Consider the following 24,053-nt stretch of genomic DNA (forward strand, 5'->3'; position numbering starts at 1 on the left):
CCGAAAATCGCTTTACATATACGGGCGGTAAAGGTACGCGTTTGTCGGTGATGAAACATGTTGAGAATCCTGCCTCAAACAGAAGGTAGCTAATCATCTTTCGATCGTTACTTGAAAGAGAAGAGTATTGATGCCAGGATCAACAAGGAACAAAACAAAAGAAATTGTCTTCAGTTTTAACAGTAACATGACCGTAAGCCAAACATGCTACAGGTTCGACGCGGTGGAAGGTTGTACCGTGTACCCCCAGATGAACTTCGCTTCGGGGCACTCCGCCTTTAGGCCCTTTACAATGGCATCGCGCTGGTCATTTGACGCCGCCAAGGCTACGGCAATCCCACCACGGCCGGTGCCGGACAACTTCGCGCCAAGAGCACCATAGGTGCGGCACGTCTGCACAATCAACTCCAGCTCACGACACGACACGTCGATCTCGCGGCACAGATCGTGGTTGGCGTTCATCAGCTGCCCCAAGCGCTGCAGGTCACCCTTCTGCAAGGCCTCACGAGCCTGAGAAACAATATGGGTATAGCTATCGTACAGTCGTTTGAACCGCGCTGGCTGCTGGTGCTTCATTTTGTGCACGTCATTGACAACCTTCATGGTGCTGGCAGTGATGCCGGTGCTCACGACGACTAGGTAGAGGCGCTGCTGAAATGCGATGGGTTTGAAGGCACTTTTGCCATCCTGGCGACGGTATGAGATGAGTCCGCCATACGTTGCAGCCGTGTTATCAGCTCCACTCGGTGTGCCGTGATAGCCGCCCTCGCCGACAAATGCGCTCTGATTCACCTCTTCATCCGTCAAGTTCAGCTGGTATAGCTCACTCAAAGCGCGCGAGAAGGCCACAACGTCACTGGCGGAGGCACCAATGCCACTGCTCGGCACCAGTGGACCATCAATGAACATCTTCAGCCCATCCCCTGACAGGTCCACCTTCAGGTGATCGAGGACGAGCTGATGCGCCTTTTTCTGCTCGTCGCGTTTCTGTGCAATGTAACCAGGGATCGCAGGGCGCCGGTCGTCCACCTGCAGTCCGGGGACGCCAGGATTAATCTCCAGGCGGCACTCCGTATACTCACTGATGCCGGCAACAATGGCCTCGGCACCGTGCACGACAAAGTGTTCACCAAACAGAATCACTTTGCCATAGCCGATGTTCTTGCCGGTTGTCTTGCTCTTGACTGGTTTTGGCATGGAGAAAAAGTGAGAATCTACGAGAGGGAAATGAAGACGTTTCTGAAATGAGGTATTATGGGGTGGCATCTGTCACGAGGACTACCTTGTAGGAGTCAGAGTGACAAACCAGAAAAAAACTTGGCCTTCTGTTATGGAGGCGTACAAAAATAAAGGGTCAACAAAACAGAGAGAGACAGGAGTGCCTGAAAAAAATGAGGAAACAGAAGGTAGTTTGCAGTGGAATGGTAAGAGACATGCAGTGCAGAGAGGGTGAAGTCGGCGAAAGCAGCATTCATAAACACACGTCTCAGTGCCTCACCAGTCTGTTGCATTTGGGCCCAACAGAGGCAAACATGCTCATCAGGCTGCGACTAGCCACAGAGAAACGTAGGACACTCTAAATGGAGCTCAGCGTTTGGCAGCAACAATGAGCACGTTGTCAGGCAGACAACCGCCTTACCATCGAGACGGAGTCGGCCGTAAGGGAGCAAAACGCGCATGATACGATTGAATGTAAACATCAGGCGGCTCCTCTCAGAGATTACTGTCACCCCTCAGCCCACAGAGAAAGATATGATTAGCAAACAGACTCGTCTCCACGCTCGTCCTTTCCAGTGACTGTCGTGGGCAAGGATGGGACACGGTGAGACGAGATACACGACTCGTGGTGCTTGATTGGCTAGCCAAAGAAAGCATATGAAATCCGAGCCACGCCCAGTCGCGCCAAGTGGCGCGCCACAACATCTCACTGTTCAAGGTGATGGTGTGATGCAATGAGTCAAAGTTGGGTGTAGAGCGGACATTATGCATACCAAGTACTCCCACGTCGTCGTGTCAAGTCGCACATAAAGAGAGGGATAATAGAAGACAAGAGAATGAGCAGAAGGATGTTGAGTTGTAGATTGCAGACATAGTGTAGATCATAGAGACGGGGAGCATCGGTTCAACCAAATCGCCTGCACAGTGCAGTTCGTATGCTCGGCGAACATCCGTTTCAGCATCGACAGTAATCACATGCACGGCGCAACCATTACGGGATTCTTTTTCTGCAAACGCATGGTGCTATGAGCACGAAAGCAAAGGCAAGTCTTTAGACGTCAGGGAGGCGAGAATCGGGGAAGAGTCTGCTAGGAAGGAAGCATTTCTAAGCGGAAGAAGGTATACACCTAGCTTGCACGCCGTAAGATATTTTACGTGACTACATAGGGCACCGACGTAGTTCAGAAAAACATGGGTTATTGGGCGCAGCTGAACCAAGTGAGTCAGATAGTGAAACACCATGAGAGTAGGCTACCAGCGTTTATGGGGAGAAGTGATCGCAAAAACATAAAGGCCCTACCAACGGAGGCTTGGAGATCGTCTACGTCGTTGAGCCTTGCGCAAACAGCCGAACAGCAAGAGAAAGAAATCGTGCTGACTGGGTCGCTACCGGAAAAGAAAGACACAGCAGAAAATCGAACCTGTGGAGTCTTCTTAGCCACTTTCGCTTTTAGTTAGGAGCGACGCTGTAGATGGTGGCAGCAGTGCCAAAGACAATGGCTACCACGCCAGCAAACAAAATAAGGTAAGTACAGCAGTAGTTGATTACTCCTACGGAGCGGAACGACCACCCTCCAGCGTACATAACAAACAGTGCAGGGAGGATAAACCCAACGAAACCGCCACATACACCTCCCGTGAAGCCGAACACTATGTTCACGTTCGGCACAAACAGCCCGAGCACGAGTACGAGGAGAGCAAGAGAAACAGCGCCGACGAGGTACTTCCAGTACACCACGGTGTAGGGGTCCCAGCCAATGAGGGGAAAGAGAGCGCTGCGACACGCGTTGTTCAGGAGGCCAAAGGAGGCGCAGATCTTGATGAACACGCCAATGTAGCTCACGAACACATGCGGTTGCTCAAGTGGGTTGTAGCGCAGCAGGATGGAGCCACGCATTTCGCCAAAGTCAAGGTACCCAAAGAGGCCAGTGGCGTAGTACAGGATCCCGCAGATGGTCATGCTCACGGCAGCGCAGATGGTGAAGCGGCCCACGCTGCGAGGTCGCATCTCGAACGCCACTTCCAAGCAGTTGATCTGGCACATGTAGGAGAAGATGAACACGCCGAGGCCCTCGATGGCCATGTTGTCAGTGCTAATCAGCTGCGTCGTCGGACGAGGACGCGCTCTCATTCCATTCATGGCACTGTGGGTGATGACCACGAGCGCTAAGTACAGGATGAAGAGAATACCGAAGGCTGAGACGTAGCGGAGCGAGTTGATCCTGCGCGGCAGGACGAGCGGAAACATAAAGACCAGCCAGAAACCTGTCGTAAGGAGCTTCAGGCCTACGGAGGTAAGAAGGAACGGTGGCGTTGACGCAGAGGAGCTGAGGATGGGTTTGAGGAGGTCACCAATGGTGACAACGTAGGCGACGGAGCCGCCGAAGATGTGCAGCGCACGGATGATGGCGACAAAGATGTTGGCTTGGGGATGCAAAAGGTGCTTTGCCATCTCCTCGAAGGAGCGCAGGCCTGTTTTCTCCGAAACTTGGACGAGAAGCCGCATGGAGTATACTGTCTCAGCCGTGATCAGTACTAGATAGGCAGTGGCCATAATAATGCCAACACTGTGGAAGGCGGCCGGCAGGCCGAGGATGCCGGCGCCGATGGTGGTAGAGGCCATGTTGAAGCCACTCGATAGCATACCGCCGTACGGGATCATGACCTGCAGGAGGCGACCGATGATGCGGAGGTCTTTGTCTTCTCTGTTCTTGGAATGGAGACTGTCATCTGGGCAAGCTTGCGCGGGCACTTTGTTGCCATCGGTGGCATCGATCTCAGTAAGTTCCTCGCCGTACGTGTCGAGCTCTCGCGGAATATTCTGCTCTAGCGCAACATTCGGCTCCCACTCTGCCGCCGCTGCTTTCATCTTGATTGGAGGTATCTCTTTTTAGCTTGTGTTAGTGTAGTCCTGCAAAGGAGATGTGTCAGCGTGTGAGGAGACGGAAAAGAGAGAACGAGATTCAGTGGGCTTTTTTTTCATGCGGCGCCGATGCAGGGGTGAGGGATTATGTTTGCGCTTCATGAGCAATGCGGAAGCAATGACGTGCTGCATAGAGTTCTTGTATGTTCAAGATGGCCTGTGGATGCAAGCTGGCACCCTGGTGCGCCGTCGCTGTTGAGAGCAGGTCACTGTCGGTCCTTGGGACAAAAGAGACAGGACATTTGCTGTCTAACAAAGCGCTGTGAGGGCTCATTGTCCGCGAGATGGCGCAATGAGGGCCTGCCATCCCTGGAATGAGAGCGTTTCTAGAGCTGAGTGATATAGGAAGCGGCGGGGAGGGGGAGTTTCAGTTTACAAAGTAAAGAAGTGCACCTTGGTGACCGTTTCCTCCACCCCCCCCCCACCGCTTGAGCAGTTTTCCTTCGCGCACTGGACTGATAAATGTGCGCTTATGCGGCGTTTGCTACAGATGTTCTGCTCCTGGGAGAAAAAAAGAGTTGCTCCCCTGGACACGTGGAACTCCAGGGAAACAACCTTGAGATATAATTTCTATTCCTTTGCCCGAAGGCAGTATCAGGAGTTACTCTGATAAGAACAGTTTATAAACATGATCTTAGCTAAATAGCCGAGAAGATATGATAAATGGATCGCTAACAAAACAGGTGCTGCCAATTACAACTCAACAGTGTTTTCCATGTTGTCGTGCCCCTCTCGTATTTCGGTCGCGGCGGCGTTGGTCTTCTGGCTCGATGGGTAATGTTTCAAAACGCGAGCGTCGGATGCGTTTGGGGTTCGAACCATAGCAGGGACGACCTTTTCCGAGATTGTCGGCAATTAAGGTGCAAGGGCGTCGGGGATGTAGCTCAGATGGTAGAGCGACCGCTTAGCATGCGGTAGGTATTGGGATCGATACCCAACTTCTCCAACTTTTTCGCCAGCCGCGTGTAAAAAGCGTGGGGTCGCAATGGTGGGGCGACCGCTCGAAACGGGCGTGGTGCGGGGAAGGGGTTTGCTTGGAGAGACGCAGGGGCCCGAGAGTATACCAAGGAAAAAAATTGATCGTGGCGACCAGTCGCATCGGTATCACCCACAGTCCAAATGGTGCATTTTCCTCGCGCCGTGCAAGCAAACGCACTCCCGCATATTACACGTCTTTTTCGTTTGCGATACCCTAAAAGCCACACCGCGCACACGCTACACGCGGGGGCGGGGAGGGGGGGGGGTCCTGTGCGTGACGTTGTTTTCTACGCTTTCATTCTCTGGTGTGCAGCATTCGTTCACTTCAGCGCTACCTCACGGCCCTGTCAGAGGCTCGCGTCGCGTCGTGCGAAGCAGCGGTAGACACGCGGTACAGCCATCCGCCGACCCAGTCATCTGAGCACGGCCTCTGCTGGCCCAAACTCTGCCCACCCACCCGCACGCCTCGCAGCTCGCCCCACAGCCTCTCCCATCCTTGCCGGTCACCACGCGGTGCGATCCTCCTCAGGGTGGCTCAGGGCTCCCACACCGGTGGGCAGCGAGGGCCTCGGCTGGGTGGGTGGGTGGGATATGCTCGAGTCGCGCTGGCGCGTCACCCGTCATATGGGTGGCGCAAGCGTGCTCACGGCTGCAGGTCGCCCCGACACCACACCATCCGCGACCTGACAACCAGCGTCAGTGGCGATGCACCGGTCTCTCCTCTCCTCGCATCGTCGGCACCTGACTCTACCGCTATTCTAGTTGGTCCACCATACTAAGCAAGGGATATGGGGAGAAGGGGGGGGACTGCGCGGCTCCTCTCCACACCGAGTGGTGGCGCTGCACCATGAACTGCCGCACGCACGGCGGGTGTCCCCCCGTCATCGGGAAACCTCCACTCGTTCGAAAAAGAAGAATGAACGACTGTGAGGAGTCCGAAAGGGGCAACGGCAGAGCGAATTATGGACGAGCGTCATGCGCGTCAGACACGCCATCCTCTTTGGCCCGCTGCCCTTCGCCTTTAGTAGTGTTTAAAAAAAATCAACGGAGGAGATAGCGAAACTAGATGGATGTGCTGCGAAACAACGCAACCGTGCTTCGTCCGATTCACAGCCATGCAGGATCAACACACTGAGGGGGTGGGGGCGCCAAGAGCTCAAGCAAAATAGATACAAGAAACAAAACACGGGAAACCATTAGATGGGGGACACGCAAAGCCTGGTGTTCCATTGAGTGACGCGCAGCGGCGATGGATTTCGCTTTTCTTTTTTGTTTTGAAGATTTTCCGTTGTTTCTCGTTACGGCAGCACCGGGACATTCATCGACAGAGCACCATCTAGAGAATGCGGCATACGCTTGCTGGCTGGGAGAAAGACATCACCGCCAAGGAGGAGGGAACACCATTTCGCAGGAACACAAAAGAAAAAAAACGAAAAATGTAACGCGCAGAAGGAGCAGCCGCTGACCAGGCCATCCAAGAAGAGGAAGAAGCCGAGCCTGTTCACGCGTGGTCCACGGCATTGATTCGCTTTCGCCTCGGACGTGAGAGTGTGGCAGAGAAGGCGCATCAAGCACGAAGGCACAAACGAAGGCGAAGAGGAGAAGGAAAGCACGCGAGTAGCGACGGGGCCAAAAAAAAAGACACGCGCACAAAACACGTGCGCGCACACACAAAATGACAACGGTCCGACCAGCTCTCTTTACTTTACTGCTATCAGCACACCCTCGAGCTCTTGCCGTCGTTCTCTCCTTGTGTGTGCACCCCACTGCAAACACGGCTTGTAGACGTGCAGCAGCGTGGGAGGGCAAAGAGGTGCCGACAGACATTGGAGAGCACAACAAGAAGAGAGCCGACATTGCATGCGCGCATCTCGCCTCGAGGCCCACATACCATGAAAGTACATGACGCACACGCACAGGCGAGTGCACAAAGCAAATGGTTGCAGAGACATGCCGCTCCGGGTGAGGCTGCAAACAGCCTCCTTCGCCGTAGTGGACGCGGCATGCGAGGGGCGAGGAGTGTGGGGTGCGGTGGGGTGGGGAGGAGGTTTGCTTGTTACGCAGGACAAAACATAGCAACGTCACCCCGGAAGGGGAGAAACACGGTTACTCGAAAAACAAACTTCAAGGAGGCACACGCAAAGAATGACAAGGCCTACAGAGCAGGGTCATCTCCGTCGATGCACGCATGATCCGCCCACACACGTGTCACACCACATACGCGTGTGCTCGTGGCCCTGCTTGCGCACACATGCCGCGCGGACGCACTCACGGAGGCACCACACCCGACAGAATTGCGCTTCACCGCGTCGCAGCCGTGCGGGCCCATCAACGAAGTGAGCGCGGCTACGCAACACACAGACGCAGGGTGGGCAACGAGGCGAGCGTGTGGGTGGGGAAGCGACAGCGTGAGGCAGGAGGGGCCGAGAGGACGGGCGGCGAACGTCTTCAGAGCCAAACCGAAGAACACAGTCCACAGAGGCGGGAGAAAGAGAGCTCAAATCGCGCAGTGCAGCACGAACAGCGACGGAGCCACGCACTGCACGCGCAGCCTCTGCATCGCACTCACTCCGCGGCTACACTCACAGACCACGCACACCCCTTTTCGTTTCCGCTGCATAAAGCGAGCGACAGAGGCGCGCAACGTTGATGGAGGTCAAACGCTCTTGTGGCGCCTACGGCGTCTCTCAGCGGTGTGTGTGCGGGTCAGTGCGAGCGCTTGTAGTTGATGGACAACTAGATGTGCTCCGTAAAGGAAGCCCTCCGATAATGAACGTTGCAGCAAGAGAGACGCGGGGCAGCAAAGCGAAGCCACAACGACAAAGTTGTGCGCTCTTCTTCGCTCATCTGCCCGCGTGCGCTCCGGCGAGAAGTGCCCCAATCTTGCGCGCTGGAGAGACATCGGGGCCCGCGTATATGCACCACCAGAGGAGGAGTGTGGGAGGGCCTGATATCATTTAGCGCCACGAAAATGCGTCTTTCCTGCGTCTATCACCCAAACGAAGGAGAGAGAGAGAAACACCCCTCACCCGCTACAAAACGGAAAAACGAGAAGCATGCGAACACCCCCAAACGCCTCCAAATGCACGCAGCAGCAGCAGCAGCAGCAGCACCGGCAGAGATAAAAGACGTCCACTGAAGTCGTGCGTACCGAGGAAGGCAGGAGAGAGCGAGAGGTGAGCATAGCGATGCAGCGAGCAGAGGGAAACGCTGGGACGTACACGCCCAGGGTAAAGAAGACGAGCGGCTCAAGGAGAGGGAGGGGAGGGCAGCCAGCAGGTGCGCCAGCGTGTCGGAACAAAAAAAGCGAAGGTAACGCGAAAAAGCGGAGCATGTCCCACTGTTGGCCCAACCCACCCACACGTCGAATAAAAAGGATGTGTGCCACACAGCCCTCTTCATCGCCGTGCATCGCCGTCCCCCACTCCACCGGTCGCCTACACGTACTCCCTTCCCGTCTTCCGTGCCTCTCATCCGACGCGGTGACGGACCTGCACGGGAGGACAGCAAAAAGGAGTGCGCGAGTGCGTAAATGGGGCCGGTGCTACCGAAACATGGGTTCGCCCGAAGGGGCAGTATCGGCGACGTCCGGAAAGCCAAGTGGCGCGTGAAGGAGAAAAGCAAAGGCGCAGTGGCAGAGGAGGCGGGACGACATCGCGGACAGACAACACAGCAGAGGTGAACGGCCCCTCCATCCACTAACTGCCGCCAATCCTTTCGTCAACAACAACAAAAGAAAACCTCGCTCCTGGGCGTGGCAGCGGCAGCACAGAGAGCGGGAGGGAGAATGAAAAAGGCAACGGAGTGTCCGCCCAACGCTCCATGCGCGAAGAAACAGGGAGAGGGGGAGGGGAGGGGAGGGGAGGAACAGACACAGACAGACGCACAGGAGCGCACAGCAACAAAAGCAAGACAACACTTCTTCGTAAAAACAATACGGCGAGAGTATGAAACACCTCGCTCCGTGACTCACGCACAGTACACCTCTGCACGGCCTACGCACTGGCCAAGGGTCTAAACGAAGAAGCTGTAGTAGATCGTCGAAATGGTACCAAAGACAATGGAAATAACACCGCAGATGAGCAGGAAGTAAGTCCCGAGGTAGTACCAGATACCCACCTTTTTGAGTGTCCAGTTGCCAGCGTACATGATAAACAACGCGGGGAACACAAAGCCAATGAAGCCGCCTGAGAAGGCACCAGCCAGTCCAAAGACGATGTTGATGTCGGGTACGAACAAGCCGAGGATGAGGGCACCGATGGCTATCGGCACACTCACCAAGGTGTGCTTCCAGTACGGCATCGTTTCCACGTCCCAGCGCATCACCTGGAACAGCGCCGTGCGGCAGGCGAGCATGTCCAGCGAGAAGGAGGCGCACAGCTTGACGATGATGCCGGGAAAGACAACGAAGAAGACGGGGCTTTGGTAGGGGTCGTACCTTCCCAGGATGTTGCCGTTCAGAGAAGGCCCAAAATCTGCGTAGCCGAAGAAGCCAGTGAGGAAGTAGAGCGTTGCACAGATGCTACAGCTCAGGATGGCCTGAAGTGTGATCATGCGAGTTGTTCTCTTGGTGTTCTCGACGATGATACGACCAACGTTCACCTGGCACAAGTAGCTGAAGCAGAAGATGGACAACCCCGAGACGGCTTCATTGCCGGGACGCACAAAAACGAGGTCTTTGCGGATGCCGTCCTTCAACCCGTACGCGATGGAGTGGTAGATGGCGCAGATGACAAAAAGCACAATGAAGAAGAGACCGGCGGCGGACATGTAGCGGAGGGAGTTGATCCTCTTGGGCAGCACCAACGGCAGCATAAATAGCAGCCAGACGCCACTCATGATGCAGCGACGGCCGTTCTTCTCCTGCAGGAATGGTGGCACCCTAGGGTGCGCGAAGATCGGCTTGAGGATGTCGCCAATGGCAATGACGAAGCCCACCGAAGCACCGAAGCAGAGTATCCACATGAGCAAGGCCGCCACAATGTCGCCGCCACGACCGAAGAGAGCGCGGGCAAGTCCCTCGAAGCTGTAGATGCCGGTCTTCTCCATGGCTTTAGACAACAACGTGATGGAGAAGACGGTAAGACTGGTTATGATCACCAGGTAAAACACCGCCATGATTATTCCCGATGTGTTGAAGGCGGACGGGATCGACATAATGCCGGCACCAAGCGTCACACACGCCAGGTTGACGGCGCCAGAGAGCAGGCCACCGTGCGGGATGATGGCATTGGAGATACGAGAGAAGACGTTTCGACGCCTCCGGCTTTTCGCATCCCTCACCTCGTCCGGTGTCTGGAAGCTTGAGGGTGGCTGGCCCTCGGTATCTCGGTCAACGCCGTTTTGCACAGGAAGCTCTTGGCACTCGTAAAGGAGCTTCCGGCCGCCAACGCCGGAGAAGTCATCGTCCACGTCCACCCAATTTGGGTCCATATCCTCCACTGCTGCCGCAGGCGCCTCATTGCTATCGCTGCTGCGACGTCCTTTCAGCTCCACCTCATCCTTGTCGAGCGTGCGGGACAGTGGCACACAGTTGCCGGGCATCTTAGGCGTGCGCGTGTCGCTTTTCGGGCGAGGTTGGCGTGCTTGCGCTATGTGATGACGTCAAGGTATCGAGAGAAGCAGCGAGGCGGCTGCAGCTTTCCGGGTGGCGCTTGAATGTCTGCAACGTCAGGGCGGCGGGGGTGGGGGGGGGTAAGAAGAGACGACGCGATAAACAGGAGACAGTACGAGCGAGCGAGGCAATAGCGAACAACGAACGAACGAACGAACGAACGCGCGCACACACACACAAGGAAGGGCGTTCACGTCTTTACGGTTCTCTCTCTCTATATATGTATGTGTCTGTGTGCCTCGACTGGCTCAGCACTGTCGTAGTGTGGGGTGTCAAGAGGTGGGAGGGAGGGAGGGAGGTGCGGACGTTTTGGTCTACTCGTACGTCCCGTTTCGTATTCACGGAAATGTTTGTGGGTGAGTAGTACAAGAGAAAGAAAGAGAGAGGGAGATACACAAGCATGTGATACTTCATGCTGTTTTAGGTTTTGGTCGGCCAGTTGTCCTCGCCAAGAGAATAGTGGACAACTGCAAAGTAGGAAAGGATAGAAAGAAACCGAGCCGTGGTGAATCCTTCGCTGTGAGAGGCCCACCCACCCACACACACACACATAGTAGACCCCAACCAAACGGATCACCGTAGCGCCGTGTATGTTGTGGCGGGTTTGGAAAAGATGCGGACTTGGAAAACGGACAAGGAGAGAGAGAGAGAGGAGAGACAGGATAGAGAACACACCCACACCCACACAAACCACCAACATGTGTGGGCAATGAAAGGGAGCGGATGCTGAAGAAGAAGGGCCTCGTGTTGTGCGCCGCGTTGTGGTGTATATTGTCTTGTGTGTGTTTTTTTATTTTATTTGGTAGGTGCATGTTCGTGTGTGCCATGGAATGGAGAGACATGCACACACACGTGCGGAGGCCAAGCAGAAAGAGATGTGCGAGAGAGGGCCAACGGGTGAAGAGTGGTCGGCATAGGCCAGTTTTGATGACGCCAACACAGCGGGGGCACTGTACCCCTGGGCAGGATCAACTGAGCCTCGCTAGAAAGGCCGAAAACGGCATTCTGGCCATACAAAAGAGAAACCAGACGATGTGAGGCGGGGTGTGCGAGGAAGGGAGGGACGCCCTCCCGTGGCACCTCTGTCCCCCGCGCCGAAAGCTTCCTACATGCATGGATGAACCCTCACACATTCGTGCACTCTACTCCTCAGTTTTTTTGCTTGGGTGTGGTGCCCTCCCCAATATAGTCCTCATATTGCATGCCATATACAGTGGTAAGGGGGAGGGGGGAAGTTGCCCTCGCCGTTGCGCATCTACTGCACGTGTGTGTGATGCACCCTTGGAGAGACGACACGCGTCTCCAGGAAGTTAAAGAAGAAAAAAAAGGGCCTGTGGTGCACGCCAGGCCCTCTTTGGAGAGGGAGGACTTTAGGCCCGGGAGAATAAGGTGAGAGGCGCGACACGTATCCGCCCACTCTGCAACGACGGAGATGATATACAGATACACACACACGGTCTTTCACCGCCTGTCCTTACACTGCATCCCATCAGCTTTAGAGACAAAAACAAAAGAAGTTAGAAGACGAAAGCGGTGAAAGGGAAAAGAGAGGCACACCAGCGGCTCAGCTGAGCACACACATGATGAGGCCACTGTCGCCGTGTCTGGCGGTACGATAGTGGGGGTGGGAGTCGGGGGTAAAGGGGCGCCACATTGAGGCACAGTTGACTTGGTGTGGAGGAAGAGGAGAGAGAGTGAGCGGCTGGGGAGGAGAGACATCATCGTGGCTAACGTCCATTGCCCACCCTTACCCCCCCCCCTCCAAAGAGAAAACGAGTCACATAAAAGGGCAGAGGACTGAAAAAATGCGATGGGCCCAGTGCCCGGCATTCACACACACGCAGCGATGCCGCACAGGGCGCATCGTAGGGAGCATCAGCCAGCGCCACAAGCAAAAGGCAAAGAGAAGGAGAGAGCACCGACAAATAATAAAAAAAGTTATCGCCGACACGCGAAGGGAGAAAACGAAAAAGCGAAAGATGTCTCTGCTCAGCCTGGCGCTTCCACGCCACGTCCATTCACCGCCGTTTTAGGGGGAAGAGGGGGGGGGGAGGGAATCGCGCGCATGCGTTACCAACGTGCAGCCCATGCGAAGAGGGGAAAGGAGCGACACACGTACGCTCAGAAGTACTCGGTGCGGGTACACAAGAAAAGAAAACGACACACCCCCAAAAATGAAAGTAAACATCCACGCTGCTGTTTCTTTCCACCTCTCCTCCCCCATGTGCGTCGCTCACGAGATAAAGGATCTCTGGGAGGTGCTGTAGATAGTGGTGACGGTGCCAAAGACCACCGAAACAACCCCTCCGACGAGCAGCAGGTGCGTGGCCACGTAGTTCAGCAGGCCCACTTTGCGTAGGTTGAAGTCACCACTGTACATATAGAAGAGCGCTGGCATGATCATGCCAATGATGCCACCGCAGAAGGAGCCCAGCAGTCCCAGGACGGTGTTGACGGTCGGGATAAAGAGACCGCAAAGCAGCGCGGCGGTCGCCGGAATGGCCATGACGAGGCAGTGCTTCCAGTAGGGCACTTCCTCCGGCGTCCAGCGAAGGAAGTGGTAAAGGGCGTCGCGGAACGGGATCATGTGGAGGGCAAACGCGACGCAGATCTTGACGACGATGCCGATGTAGCCGACTGCCATGTAGGGCTCCCTGATGGGGTCGTACAGGGAGAGAACCGAGTCTCGCACCTTGGAGCCAAAGTCCGCGTAGCCGAAGACGCCGGAGAGAACGTAGAGCAGCACGCACGTGCCAGTGGCGATGGTCGTGTAGAGGGTAAAGTGGAACACCGTCTTGTGCTGCATCTCAAAGAAGATGTCGTAGGCGTTCAGCTGCACCATCAAACTGAAGAGGAACACGCCGAGGCCCTCGAGCGCCTCGTTGCCAGTGCGCATCATGCGCATCTCGCTTCGAATTGATGGGTTCGGCAGGCCGTGCGTGGCGGAGTGGCCAATCATGCATGCCACAAAGTACACAATGAAGAGCACACCAAACGTGGACACGTAGCGCAAAGAGTTCACCTTTTTGGGAAACACGAGTGGCAACATGAAGGTGAGCCACACCACCGACGTTATGACGCGGTTGCCCTGCTTCGTCTTGAGGAACGCAGGCGCACTCGGGGCATTCAGGATGGGGCTCAGCAGCGTGCTCGTTGCGATGATGTACGCGACAGACCCACCAAAGCACTGGATGATGATGAGCACAGCGAGGAAGTAGTCGGCGCCGCGGCCGAGCAGCACTCGCGCCGACTGGGCATAGGTCCGAAGCCCTGTCTTGACCATCACTTTCGCCAGCAGGTTCATGGAGTAGATTGTGCCAGCCGCAGCCAGGATGAGGTAGACGCAGGACATGATCACCCCGCTCAGGTTGAAGCCGGAAGGGATGGAGATGATACCGGCACCGAGAGTGGCCGAGGCAAGGTTGAAGGTGGTGGCGAGGAAGCCGCCAAATGGCACGACCACGTTGAAGTAGAAACGCAACAAGTGGATCGCCCTGCGCAACGTCCCGGGCGGTTTTGGCGGACGCTGGTCAGCTTCGTCACCTTCTTCCCCGCTTTCCAACACGCCTTTCAGGTGACTGCCCCCATCCCTGTCATTGTTCCTGTAGCGCAACCGATTTCCATCCAGAAGCACCTCCGACACGCCAAACGGCTCCATGTCGATGTTAGACAAGTTGATGCTCATGCGGCGACTGTAGTCGTCCTCCTTGAGATTCTCACCGTTCTCCTGCATCGACCGTGACTGCGAGAAGACGGAGACACTGCCAGAGCGAGTTTCCTCCTCCTGCTGCTGCTGTTGCTGCTGAGCATCCTCGCGCTGGTGACGGCCTTGCACATTGTCCACCAGCGGCGCTCTGTCGGGGTGACTCGGCGTGCTCATGCTTGCGTCGTGGGAGAGAGAAACCAAACAAGGCAAAGAAAAAATGACACACACACACACACACACACACAAGTGCACGCGTGTCAACGAGGCGGAAGAGAAAAGAAAAAAAGTTGCGCGAGGCAGTGTAGCGGAACACGAGCACCCGCGAATCTGCAGAGCAGGCGAGACGGATTGGGTGCAGAAGAAGCAACAAGTAGAAACTGCATGTACGATGTCGTGTCGGTGTCGGTGTCGGTGTGTGGGGGGGGGGAGTGGGTGCGAGCGTAGCATGCGGCAAAGAGAGGGAGAGATGGAATAGGGTCAGAGAGGGGTGTGGAGAGCACAGGCAAAGAGAGAGAGCATCATGCATGTGCTATCGGGGGACGGGGAGGGAGAGGGGCCACTGCCGACCTGGAAGTGTCTGACCGGCACACACGAGGACGGCACCGCAGTTGTCACCCAGGAACCACGGTAAAACAGGCGTGGGTGGACAAACGATGCGCGCCCGCTTCAACCATGCCTGCTTGGGCATCGTCTCTTCAGCAGAATGCAACGTCTCCTACATGCACTGCCGGCCCAAGGAAAGAGAGATGAAGAAAAGCAATAAAGACACACGCACGTGCACACACGCACACACACACACACTACTGCACAGGCGAAGACAGACAGAGACACCAGATGGCCCGCCTCGCGTATCTCGGTGCTCGTCTTCTCGCAGTTGGGCGAAGAGCCGTTCCACATTTTCACTTCCGTTTTACGGGTGTTTGACCCCCTCGTCTTCGATTTCCATGCACCCCTGCAGCTCACCTCTGACGTCTACACATCAGCGTACGAGGTGCGTGCGCCACATTCCGGAAGGGGGGAGGGGGATGGGCGAGGCCAAGAGGAGCGTGCCCGCCGCGTCGCTGCAGACGGTGGCAAGGGAGAAACAAGGAGGGACAAGGTAAAGTTTCCTGTTCTCCTGTTTGTGTTTCGTGTCTCTACCAGTCGACGGGCACGTGACTGTGCGAGCTGGCAATGCGTGCGCTTACACACACAGCGAAACGGGAAACAAAGTAAGTAGCACAACGCACATTGCAGGAGAAAAGGCTAGAGGCGCAAAGGGGAGACACAGAGACGGTGGGGCACAGAGAGGATGCGTACATGTCGGTAGGGCCTTCCACCCTTCCGCTACATCGCACACGGGGAGCCTTCTCTCTTCCCCCTCCACCCACCCGAAAAAGACTCCTTGCTCTCCACTCCTCCTCTACCACCGCCCGCGCCTGCCCTTGGTCCGACTATATGTCACCGGTTCACACTGCCTTCTTGAGACTCTTCGCCGACTCCTCCGAGGGCAGCCCCTCGGCCTGGAAGGTGCCAAACACCCAGTCCCAGAACATGATGTACTGCCCAAAGTTGACGCGCGGCTGCCGGTGGTGGTAGTCGTGTGCCTTCACGTTGAATATGTACGGGATGTGCAAGTCCACGCGGGTGTGGTTCAGGCTGGCGAGGGTGCCGCCAAGAAAGATGAAGATGATGGCTGTCAGCGCGTGCACCTGGCCCGCCGGCGTCATACGTGTCAGCAGGTACAGCGCCAGCAGGTGCAGGTACTCGCCGGAGACGTACTCGATTGGGTTGTCATTGATGGCGTCGGTGTTGCCGCGGAAGGGAGACATCTGCCGATGATGATGCTTGTGGATGAGGGCGTAGATGGGGGGCCAGTGCAGGGCCCAGTGGAACAGTGTGTAGAAAAAGTCGTAGATAATAAAGAGCGCCGGCAGATGCACTGGCAGCCACATCACCGACCGCACGACGGCAGGGCAGTCCAGGAAGTTGGGTGACATGCGGCTCACCTCTGTGTTGCGGATGAACTGGTACGTGTGGTACACAAAGACGGCGGTCACCGCCTTGGCGAAACCAATGTACAACTTGTCCTTCACCGACAGCTTCTCTAGAGGCTTCACGCGCTCCGGAATGCGCCCCTTCACCACCGCCGAGATGGCAGGGATGACGACGCTGTTGTACACACCGAAGCCCACAAAGATGATTCCCAGAAACGCGACCTTGATGCCGTACTTCTGCGCCGGCAGCAGCGCCTCCATGTCGAAGGAGGCCATCTTGGTGTAGAGCGGCTCCATGGCGTCGAGGGTGGTGTGTGAGTGAGTCTTTAGCCGCTTCTATTGAAGGAGAGGGAGAGGCCGTGTAACCGAGAGGCGTCCTCGAGAGGCACGCGCACACGCAGAGAGGCGGGCTGTTGCGTAATGCGAGCGACTATGTCTGCCGCGTTCTCGGTGTTCCTGAACGGGGGGCACTGCTCTGGCGCACGATGGACAGAGGGTAGATGCAGGGGGGGGAGGAAAGGACTGAGATGGAGAATAGACGACGCGGGAAGAGATGTGCAGTCAGGGAGGGGGTGGCGTGGACACTGCCGGTGTCTATCTCTTTCCACGTGTGGCGGAGGATTCACAGCAGGCAGCGGCGCAAGCGTCTCTCGATCCTTCCTCTTCCCCTGGGAAGGGAGAGAGGGACGCCTTCATTATTAGTATTCATCTGTTCTTGAGCTACGCTGCCGTGGAGAGGAGCGTCATCGACTCGTTGCTTCTCGTATACGTGTGCACACGTGTGCATGTAGACACCCCCCACAAGCCCAACGTAAACCGCCGTCCTTGTGACGCCTTTGAGTCTCACAAGTCACCCCAAAACTCAGCGGGAAGGCTCTCTCCCTGAGGCGGCGGCATCGAAACGTCTTGCACAGTCTCTGCTGGGGCTGGGGACTCCACCTCCAGAGGCCCTTCAGCCCCGTAAGATGCCGGCGGTGAGACATGCACCTCTGGAAGAGGTGGTGTGGCAGTGGTCACTGGCACAGTCGTCGATGCGGCAGTGCTTTGGGGAGGAGATGCACGACTGTCGTGGGTGCGGCTCCGCTGTCCACGATACACCGTCGGCTTTGGCACAACGCTAATGAGCAGTAACACGCAGCCCGTCACTGCGATGATGGACGCCATCATAAACACTTGCTTGAGAAAGGCCCACATTGGCTGTAGCACCGTGCGCCACAGGATGGGCATGCCTGGCACGAATCTTAGCGTCCACGGAACATGCGCCGCCCCGGCCACATAGGAGACGCGATCGAGTTCGTGCATGCTGGTCTGACCCGTGGCAATGCCATCCGACAAAAGGTTGGCGGCGGACTTCATCTTCGACTTCTCCTGCTCCATCAGCGCACTCATCTGCAGAGCTCCGTCTTTCATCTGGTGAATGGCTTGCTGGATGTCCTCCATGATGCGGTCCTCTGCGGTGATGGCGACGCCGATAGCAGCGGACGTGCCGAGCGGATGCCCGGCAAAGGACGCCGCAGCGCTGACTCTTCTCTCCTTGGCACCGGGCTCCTGTTTCGTCTGGGATACGCTCCCTCGCACCAGTGACGAGTTCTCCACGTCGGCTACAGCGGGAGAGGCGCCCTCGATGAAGTGCACTGCAACCGGCGGAATGCACGCCACATGGGGCGGCACAACATCCGTGTAGATGTGGCACTTCCTGCTAAAGGAGGTCGCAGCGACGGCGGTGAAGCCACACTCGAGCGTACGAGGGGCAGTGCCCACACAACTGACAGGGAGGTGCGCAAGTGTGGGGGTTTGCGAGAGATACTGCGCCAGAAGTCTCTGTGCAGCGTCAGCATCCTGCTGAAGGTGAGTGAGACGCGCCTGCAGCTCTTGACGGTAGTATGCCCGCAGGGGAGAAGCCACATCGTCGTCTGCTGGCTCCGCCGCCTCTTGCGCGTTTCCAGTCTTAGTGAGCGATGCCTCTGCAACACGTTTCTCGAGCCGTCTGGCTTCGCGAAGAAGCTCCCCGAGACGCCGAATGCAAGATGTACTGGCACGGTCACCTATGTGATGGGATGGAGAAGAGCCTCCAGCTGAGGATGACGTGAGCAGTGCTACTTGCTTCACACATCGACCGAGACGGTGATGCAGGGCGTAGATGTCCGCAGCGCAGTGCTTCTCCGCATTCTCCGATAGCAGGTGTGGCGGCGCAGATGCCTCTGAGGTTGTGAAGCCCATGCTATGGGAAATGTAGGAAGAGGGAGGCGCACGTGGTCTGCCTATCAAACGTCTAATACTGTACAGTTGTCTGTGCAGGAGCGGGGAGAAAGCAGAGGAGGTGAGGAGAGCAAGACGCGGCAGTTTCCGAGAGATGCACAGAAAGGGGGGAGGGAGAACAGAAAAATACCTCGTGCGCTGATAACGAGTATCCCAGTCGCGAGAACTCCACAGGCATAGCGACGAGCCGCAGCAGCATGCGGATGCTTGCTATACTTCCCACCTCGACATCCTATCACTGCAGTCTCAACACACATTGGCCACCTTCTTTAGCGTGAGCAGGGCAGCGTGAGGGGGCAGAGGCAGGGGGCTGCGCCACCTCTCCCCTTCCTCTTCACACAAACACATACGCCACTGACCGCTGCCCACACCTTGTTCGGCTGGCGAATTCGTGCGAGAGAGCCTCGCCATTTGCCCACCTTCACGGTGGCACTTCTCACCCCTCTGCGGCCATGGTCGTTTCCATCTCTGCGGTGTAGGCGGTCAAGTATCGCCCGTAGCTCATCACCGCCTTGAGAGCCTCGCGATTCTTTTCAGCTTGCAGCACCGCCACACAGCCCACCTTGCTGCCCTTCGCGTACAGCGCGTAGGAGAGTCGCTGGCGTGACATGCAGGACACGCAGAGGGGTGGTGCTCGGGTGCCGTGGCCGTTGAAGCGTGAGACGGTGTCCCGTGCGGCAGGGCCGGTGACTCCGCAGAGTTGCTGCACAAGCTGAACGGCTTCGTGCAGCGTCTGGAACGCCTTCTTCCGTGATGATTTGCTTGCCGGGCGGGCAGAGGGCGAGGCCGTCCGATGCCCACCAGGCGCGGTGGTGACTGAAAGCTGAGGTGGGGGTGGGGGTGGTGCCGAGACGGGAGTCTCGACCGCTTCGACATCCGTCGCCAGTAGGACAAGCCGCACGCGCCCCGCCTTTAGACACTTCAGCACCTCCTGAAACCCCACAACGTATCGCTGCCTCGCCTTGAACTGCAGCGGCTGCTTCTGCTTCAAGTCGCGTTGCTCCTTGTAGAGGCCCTGCAGGAGCGTGAAGCAGAGGTCATCAAGCGCGTCGGTGAGTACGTTCGTGCAGTAGGCTGCGGCGAAGAGCGAGGACTTCATTGCACGCTGTGACCGCGAAAGCGCCGTGCTGGGCGGCGACGAAGACGGAGCAGGGATCATTGCCGTACATGTGTCGGGCAAGATGTCGAGGTCTGCTACGTCGCCATTCATGAAGTGACGCACTACCGCTTGAAGGTGTGCTTCGGTGCACAGCTGGGGGTAGCGGCCGGTGCGCTGATCCACCCACGCGCTGCGCGGGTGTCGGCCCACACCCAGCCATGTCGAGGGTGGGTGAAAGCTCCGGTACGGGGGCGGCAGCGCAGCGTCGCTGGAGGATACCGTTGTGCGCGTCTCTTGCACCCCCGCACTAGTTGTGTCACGCAGTGCTTGACTGGTTCTACCTGCATCGCTTCTCAAGGAAGCTTGTAGCGTACGGGCCTTCAACTCCCGCCGCAGCCGCAGCTGGCAAGCGTGAATGCGCCTCTTCAGCTTCCCTGCTTGGCTGTATCGGCGACCCTTCATGGCCGCGTCCAGACTTACATAGAGAGAGTTCATCGCCGCCACGGTGCGCTTGACGACTGCCTGAGAATGGTGACACTCTCTGCGCGAGCCCACGTCCGCACATGGGCCACCGTCACTCTCTCTGTCACTGGCCCATTCCTGCGCAGAGGATGAGGGGGTGGGGCGAATTGGAGAAGCCTCGAAGTGCTCTAGCTCTGGAACCGCACCAGCGCTGATGTGCAGCTCCGCTGTCGGCAAGCAGTCCAGCACCCACTGCCGCTGTGCGTGGATGCCGCGCTTAAGTTTCGTGAAGCGTGCGCGGTGGTTGAAGGGGGTCACGGCGTTGGGATTCGACTTTTTGTTTTTAACCCTCAGCTGATGCACCTTGCCTCCGTTTCTCGCGGCAGTGTGACGCGGCTGCGACATGCTCGCCTTCTGGAGGAGGGAGGAACACGTCTGTCGCGGCTGCGCAGTCGCCGGTGCCGACGTCAATGGAGGTGCCTTCTTCGCCTTCGTGTGGATGAGCTGTTCCTGTTGCCTGAACTGCTCCAGCGACGCTTTCTCAGGGTGGGGCATGTCTCTCCATCACTGAGGCCGTGCAGCTTGGTGTGTGAGGGCAACGTAAGTGGTCTTGGGAGGACCACGTGAGGGAGGAGAGGGAGAAGGATGGATGATAAGGAAGTGCGCACACACACACGAATCAATATATATATATATATATGCGAGGAACTGATACACGAGAAGTTCTGAAGGGAAAGTCGGAGACGGCAGTGCATAGGGGGATGAGGTGTTTGCGTGAGCTGTGCTGCGCCATAGTGCTACAACATCATGGGAGTTGCGCCTCTCGCCTCCCTTACGAAGGAAGGGAGACAAGGAAAAGTCAAACTCGTGCGGTGCCATGACACGCTCGCACGCACGCCCGTTACCTGACTGCTGCTCTGTGTGCTCTCATTCATTTTATCTCCTATGATCACGTGCCTGTGACTTTGACGCGCACACACACACACACACACGCACACACCTATTATCCCCTGCACCTTGCCGCCCTTCCGTTGCTGTGTGCGGTCTCAGTCGTCAAAGCGCCAGGTCAGCCCGCACTTCAGGTGCTGGAACGTCTCCACCGGTGACACACGCAGGAGCGGCATGCCGTCCGCCGTCGTTGTCGGCTCAGCAACAGAGGGGCCAGCCTTCGAGAATCCGCTTTGCAGCTCCAGCCCGAACCCGGTGCTTCCATTTACGCCTTTGCCGCTCGCCGCCTCGACAGCGCGGGGCTTGTAGGCGGCGAACCAGCTCAACGAGCACTCGAACTTGCGAGGGATAATTTCATTGAAGGGGGTGATGGCGAGACGAGGTATCTGCGAGACGAAGGAGAAGCCGACGGAGGCGCGCGGGTAGTTGCGCACGCTGTCCACCATGCAGGCGTTAGCGAAGGCTGTTAGCGAGGTGCCCCTCCACCGGCTCCCAGCTGTTGGCGTCGAGTCTTCCGCGTTTCCTTCATCCATCCCCGCCCCGTTCTCTCTGGCGCCACCTGTGGTGTCGTTCTCTTGAGGTGGCGGAGCAGCAGCGCTGTGGCTCCTCTTCACGCGTGCGCTGTTGCCCGTCTGCACCCCTCCACTCAGCGTCAGTTCCGCTGAGACCAGCGAGTACCACCGCCGTGCGTGATGGAGACCGTTGTAGTCGTTCTTGAAGCCACGTACGAGAGCGGCGTCCCACCGCGGCCCCTGAGTCGCCCAGAAGTACGGGTGCGTGCAAACTCGCTCCATCCAAGAGCCGCTTGCGTCAGCTGAGGATGGAGCAGTGTCCGCCGGTTCCGAACCTGTACCCTCCGTGGCCACCTTTGGCGAGGCCGCAACAGCACACGCCTCCAGTGGCACGACCGCGGCAGACTGGTTGCGCAGCGTCAGCGTCCACCGTGAGGACAGGGGCACCTGCACCCACGACTCCAAGCACAATTTGCCAAAGATCGTCAGGAGAGATGACTGCGCGGAGGCTGACTTCGACGATTCTGCGCGGTCTGCGCACCCGCCGACCTGACACACCTCCACTCCCGGCCCACATGACCAGCGCATGCGATAGAGACCGCGCGGCGCATCGTCGAGCGAGTGCGAGCCAGTCGCTCCATCAGACTCGCTCGCGAAGGCTCTGACTGCAGCAGGCCGCACCCAACGCTGCCAGATCCCGGGAAGCGCAAAGTGCTGCACACTGCTGTCGTAGACGTCCTCGACACGCAGCTGGAGTAATGCATCGTCCGGGCCCGTTGACGCCGTCGACTTCTTGAAATACTTCTTTGAAGTGGAGCATGGGGTGGAGACCGCGCGTTGGTGCTTGATGCCGCTGTGTAGCACCGTGGCGCGGGCCGCGGAAATGAGGGTGCTGTGGCGTGGGTTGCCTTGGCTCGTCTTGACGGCGACCGAATCCTCCAGCAGCGTCACCCGCTGCACCTTCGCCCTTTCAGGCGCATACTGACGCTCCGTGCGGGCCTGCTGATGAGCGACGGAGACTTCCACCGTGTCCGCCCAGTTGCGATGCTCTGGTGCCGTCGTCGGGTTAATGCGCGCATAGGTGAGGCTGTGGTGCAGGCCTCCCCTCGTCGCTGATCCATCGCTCGGTTCATCACAAGTTGCGCGGGCCGGCACTGTGGCTCCCGAAGCCGGGTTGCTTTCTTCCACCTCCCAGCTCGCGGTGCCGCGCACGTAGTACGGCACACTCTGCGGGCTTTCCAGCGGCTTGCCAGGAGCGCTGGAGAGCGCCTTTGGGTCACGCGTATCCACGACGGGGTGTCCCGACTGCGGAAAGATTAAGAAGCGCGCCTGATCGATGCGGCTTGGCGCGCTCACATAGCCACCCAGGAGTGGTCGCCAGCTGCGTGGGATCCACCGGTCTGCCCAGGCGGACGTGCTGGGAGTCTCGTGGTCGATGTTTTCCTCGCCCAGAACCCGGCACCAGTATGCCTGCTTCTCCTTCCGGAGAGCATTTTCCAGCAGATCCTCCACTTTTGGCGTGGGGGCACCGCTGGTGGCCACTATAGAAGCCGCGGAGCTATCCTTTGCCTTGCGCTTTCCCTTCTTGGCGCGCCTCTTTGCCTCACTATCCGCCCGGGTGCGGATGACGAGAGTGCAGGGCTCTTTCGCCCCGTCTGTAGTGTGCTCCGTGTGGTTCGAGGAATGGCGCTTTGTGCCATGCATCTCGACCGCTGTGGCTGGCGTGCCAGCATTCCTGCCAGGATCATGCCGGTAGCTGGCGTTCAGAGAATGAATCGGGTGCGACGGGAAGGAAAAGGCCCGCCAACGCAGCTCATCGCAGGCCACCACGTCGTTCTCGAGGCGCTGCAAGAGGGCTGAGTCAATGCGCAGTTGCTTTCCCTTCGAGTCTGCAGAAGGCGTATCCACTACAGGCCTGATGTTGGCGTACTTGCGCTGCAGCCAGGAAAAGCACGCATCGTGTGGCACATCCACGTAGCCAATATCGAGCTGTAATGGAATTGTGCCCGAGTCCTCTTGAGCACCAGCCGCATCCATGGCCGCTGTCGTGCTCAGCGCGGATTATCGCAGCACCGTCGCCGGAGCATGAGTGAAAAGAAAAGAGGTGCTTAAGGCGCCTTCCTCCACACTGATGTTTGAGCGTTTAGTCCTGCGCGGTGCGGTAGAGAGAGGGGTGGGGGCAAATGGGCGACATGTGGAGGGTGGGGCGAAGCAGCGCTGTTCTGCGCATGGCTGCCCTCCCCACCCCTCTGCTTGTGGTTTCTCATCATCACATATCTCGCGTCTCTCCAGCTGTGGAGCACCGAGACAGGGTCTACGTGCATGCGGACAGTTCCCTGCCGCGCTCCTGTCCGCGGA

The 24,053-nt window shown here is 57.6% G+C and overlaps 8 protein-coding genes across 8 annotated transcripts; all 8 read right to left on the bottom strand.

Annotated features, from left to right (window-relative positions):
* Nucleotides 1-207: 207 nt before the first annotated feature.
* LMXM_30_0560 (putative mevalonate kinase) lies at nucleotides 208-1,266 on the bottom strand (the record flags this gene model as incomplete). The annotated part of the gene is made up of 1 exon (XM_003877528.1): nucleotides 208-1,266. One exon carries the CDS (start codon nucleotides 1,264-1,266, stop codon nucleotides 208-210), a length of 1,059 nt encoding a protein of 352 aa, XP_003877577.1.
* A 1,402-nt stretch (nucleotides 1,267-2,668) lies between these two features.
* Nucleotides 2,669-4,087, bottom strand: LMXM_30_0570 (putative amino acid transporter aATP11; the record flags this gene model as incomplete). The annotated part of the gene is made up of 1 exon (XM_003877529.1): nucleotides 2,669-4,087. One exon carries the CDS (start codon nucleotides 4,085-4,087, stop codon nucleotides 2,669-2,671), a length of 1,419 nt encoding a protein of 472 aa, XP_003877578.1.
* Nucleotides 4,088-9,133: 5,046 nt separating this feature from the next.
* On the bottom strand, nucleotides 9,134-10,663 carry LMXM_30_0571 (putative amino acid transporter aATP11; the record flags this gene model as incomplete). Its single annotated transcript, XM_003877530.1, has 1 exon — nucleotides 9,134-10,663. The coding sequence occupies one exon, from the start codon at nucleotides 10,661-10,663 to the stop codon at nucleotides 9,134-9,136; it is 1,530 nt and encodes a 509-aa protein (XP_003877579.1).
* Nucleotides 10,664-12,966: 2,303 nt separating this feature from the next.
* Nucleotides 12,967-14,613, bottom strand: LMXM_30_0580 (putative amino acid transporter aATP11; the record flags this gene model as incomplete). The annotated part of the gene is made up of 1 exon (XM_003877531.1): nucleotides 12,967-14,613. The coding sequence occupies one exon, from the start codon at nucleotides 14,611-14,613 to the stop codon at nucleotides 12,967-12,969; it is 1,647 nt and encodes a 548-aa protein (XP_003877580.1).
* Nucleotides 14,614-15,887: 1,274 nt separating this feature from the next.
* On the bottom strand, nucleotides 15,888-16,712 carry LMXM_30_0590 (putative C-5 sterol desaturase; the record flags this gene model as incomplete). The annotated part of the gene is made up of 1 exon (XM_003877532.1): nucleotides 15,888-16,712. The coding sequence occupies one exon, from the start codon at nucleotides 16,710-16,712 to the stop codon at nucleotides 15,888-15,890; it is 825 nt and encodes a 274-aa protein (XP_003877581.1).
* Nucleotides 16,713-17,258: 546 nt separating this feature from the next.
* On the bottom strand, nucleotides 17,259-18,635 carry LMXM_30_0600 (conserved hypothetical protein; the record flags this gene model as incomplete). Its single annotated transcript, XM_003877533.1, has 1 exon — nucleotides 17,259-18,635. One exon carries the CDS (start codon nucleotides 18,633-18,635, stop codon nucleotides 17,259-17,261), a length of 1,377 nt encoding a protein of 458 aa, XP_003877582.1.
* Nucleotides 18,636-19,110: 475 nt separating this feature from the next.
* LMXM_30_0610 (conserved hypothetical protein) lies at nucleotides 19,111-20,790 on the bottom strand (the record flags this gene model as incomplete). The annotated part of the gene is made up of 1 exon (XM_003877534.1): nucleotides 19,111-20,790. One exon carries the CDS (start codon nucleotides 20,788-20,790, stop codon nucleotides 19,111-19,113), a length of 1,680 nt encoding a protein of 559 aa, XP_003877583.1.
* A 491-nt stretch (nucleotides 20,791-21,281) lies between these two features.
* LMXM_30_0620 (conserved hypothetical protein) lies at nucleotides 21,282-23,732 on the bottom strand (the record flags this gene model as incomplete). The annotated part of the gene is made up of 1 exon (XM_003877535.1): nucleotides 21,282-23,732. One exon carries the CDS (start codon nucleotides 23,730-23,732, stop codon nucleotides 21,282-21,284), a length of 2,451 nt encoding a protein of 816 aa, XP_003877584.1.
* Between the last annotated feature and the right edge of the window lie 321 nt (nucleotides 23,733-24,053).

The sequence above is a fragment of the Leishmania mexicana genome, chromosome 30, assembly GCF_000234665.1.
Source record: "Leishmania mexicana MHOM/GT/2001/U1103 complete genome, chromosome 30".
Lineage (NCBI taxonomy): Eukaryota > Euglenozoa > Kinetoplastea > Trypanosomatida > Trypanosomatidae > Leishmania > Leishmania mexicana.